The 2,513-nt window shown below is 52.2% G+C and overlaps 1 protein-coding gene across 2 annotated transcripts in view; it reads left to right on the top strand.

Annotated features, from left to right (window-relative positions):
- The first annotated feature begins 274 nt into the window (after window positions 1-274).
- The window catches only part of ZNF671 (zinc finger protein 671), a 10,769-nt gene continuing 8,530 nt past the window's right edge, over window positions 275-2,513 (top strand). The window contains exon 1 of one of the 2 annotated variants that reach the window (XM_011979703.1): window positions 275-513. In XM_011979703.1, the coding sequence (XP_011835093.1) occupies window positions 376-513 (138 nt within the window). In that variant the 5' untranslated portion in view covers window positions 275-375. The remainder of the gene's footprint in view (window positions 514-2,513) is intronic. The other variant, XM_011979704.1, reaches the window with a different exon arrangement.

Raw genomic sequence — 2,513 nt, 5'->3', positions numbered from 1 at the left:
GAGATCGCGCCACTGCACTGCAGCCTGGGAGACAGAGCGAGACTGCGCCTCAAAAGAAAAAAAAGAGGACGGAAGTCCTGCCAGTTCTTTGAAACTCGGGTTACTTTCCCCAAACACCTTGGCCCCCGTCCCAGGCCGAGAATCCTCCGCCTTGAAGGATGGCTCCGTGGGAACTACACTACCCACAAACCTATACGTTGCATGTCCAATGAGGGCCCAAGAGAGGGGTGTTTCAGTGCGTGCGGAGGGTGCGTGGGCGGGACTTCCGGCTCCTCCTCCTAACGGACATTTTGTTTGTTTCTGTCAGGCTGCATCTGGCTGGGTCTCTGTAACGCTTGGGTGGACCGCAGGTGGAGGTGTCGGGAAAGCGCGGAGATGTTGTCCCCAGCGTCCCGAGACGCGGCCGAAGCTCTACGGGGATGGAAGTACCTGCGTCCCCGATCGAGACGCCTGCCGCTCCCGGCAGCTGTCCGCGCCCACGGTCCTGTGGCGGAGCTAACGGACTCCGCGCGGGTGGGTGCTGCATCCTCCCGGCCCTCAGCCACTCTTTCTCCGACTCCGAATCGTAAAGTTCCTGCAGCCCCTGTGTCCCAGGACAGCGACGCACTCTTGGGCGGGGTCCTGTCTCGCTGTGGGTGGGTGTGGGAGAGTTACGGGCGGAGGGGACGTCGCAGGTAAAGGCTCGGGGGTGCTGCTGATCCCCAGACATTTGGGAGACAGTGTTCTCATCAACACGGAGCAGAGTTTGAGGAACGGTGCCTGGAATGACAGGCTGAGAAGTTGTCCCTTCATTCTGAGGACGTTGAGATTACCTGAGGGTTTTGAATAGAAGGACGTGATCTTAGCTGGGATTTTAAGTGTCTCGAAATTTGCGCAGGGGAGAACATTAGTTCGGGGTGGGGACTGTGAGGATGGATACTAGGAGACCGGTAAGGAGACGGCTGCAGTGGATTCCAGGAATGCTTTGGTGGTGGATGTACCGAGAGTAATGGCAGGTGAGTAGGTAGAAGTGATCATATTCTGGGTAGGTTTTAAATATGAAACCAGCAGGATTTTCTGCTCCAGCATATGCAGCTATGATTGAAAGTAAGGCATGAAAGAGCAAGGTGTTTTTGTTGTGTTTTTTCATGAACGTTTGAATTTTGGAATGGTGACTCTGATATGTCTCAGAGTGGAGGCGTCCTCACTTAGGCAACTAGAGAGGAAGGTGTGAAATTGTGGGGAAGGGACTGGGCTTAAAATGTCTTTGGGGTAAAGGGAGTGGTCTGGACTAGGTCAAGGCCAGGAGGTCAGATTTAAGTGGGGCAGTCTTAAGTATGTTATTTCAGATGATCTCTGGGGTAAGAGATGAGAAGGCTGGGACTGGAGGACAGGGAAAAGGGAGTGGGTATTCTTGAGACTCCCCCCAGAAGAGAAGGGTCCTGGCATTTGAAAAGGTTCTTTTCAGTGTTTGTAGAAGGAGAGAGCTGTAGGGTATCAGGAGTTTGGCCTGGGATGGCAACGATGTGTGGTGTGCTATAAATTTGCTACTATCTGATTATCTCACCCTCATTTTGTGTGTTTTTAGTTTATTATTTTTATTTTTTTTGAGACCAAGCTTCACTCTGTCACCCAGGGTGGGATGCAGTGGTTGCAACCTGTACCTCCCAGGTTCAAGAGATTCTCCTGCCTCAGCTTCCTGAGTAGCTGAGATTACAGGAGCCCGCAACCACCCCTGGCTAATTTTAGTATTTAATAGTAAAGACGCCGGGAGGGGGACATTTGCCATGTTGGCCCAGGTGGTCTCGAACTCCTGACCTCAACTGATCCACCGGCCCCAGCCTTCCAAAGGGTTGGGATTACAGGTGTGAGCCACTGCACTTGGCTTTAGTTTTATTTTATTTTATTTATTTATTTATTTATTCGTTTTTTTGAGATGGAGTCTCCCTCTGTCACCCAGGCTGGAGTGCAGTGGTGCGATCTCAGCTCACTGCAGCCTCCGCCTCCTGGATTCAAGTGATTCTCCTGCCTCAGTTTTCCCAGTAGGTGGGATTACAGGCATGCACCACCATGCCCAGCTAATTTTTGTATTTTAGTAGAGATGGAGTTTCACCATGCTGGCCAGGCTGGTCTCAAACTCCTGACCTCAGGTGATCCACTCCCCTTGGCCTCCCAAAGTGCTGGGATTACAGGAGTGAGCCACCATGCCTTGGCCAAGGTTTTTTTTTTTTTTTTTTGACATGGAGTCTCGCCCTTGTCACCCAAGCTGGAGTGCAGTGGCGCGATCTCGGCTCACTGCAACGTCCGTCTCCTGGTTCAAGCAATTCTCCTACCTTAGCCTCCTGAGTAGCTGGGATTACAGGTGCCTGCCACCACACCCAGCTAATTTTTGCATTTTAGTAGAGATGGGGTTTCACCATGTTGCCCAGGCTAGAGTGCAGTGGCACGATCTTGGCTCGCTGCAACCTCTGCCGCTCGGGTTCAAGCAGTTCTCCTGTCTATGCCTCATGAATAGCTGGAATTACAGGCATCCG

The sequence above is a fragment of the Mandrillus leucophaeus genome, unplaced genomic scaffold (genome assembly GCF_000951045.1).
Source record: "Mandrillus leucophaeus isolate KB7577 unplaced genomic scaffold, Mleu.le_1.0 Scaffold205, whole genome shotgun sequence".
Lineage (NCBI taxonomy): Eukaryota > Metazoa > Chordata > Mammalia > Primates > Cercopithecidae > Mandrillus > Mandrillus leucophaeus.
The sequence above is the reverse complement of the archived record's forward strand: the minus strand, read 5'-3'. Positions and strand labels throughout refer to the sequence as shown.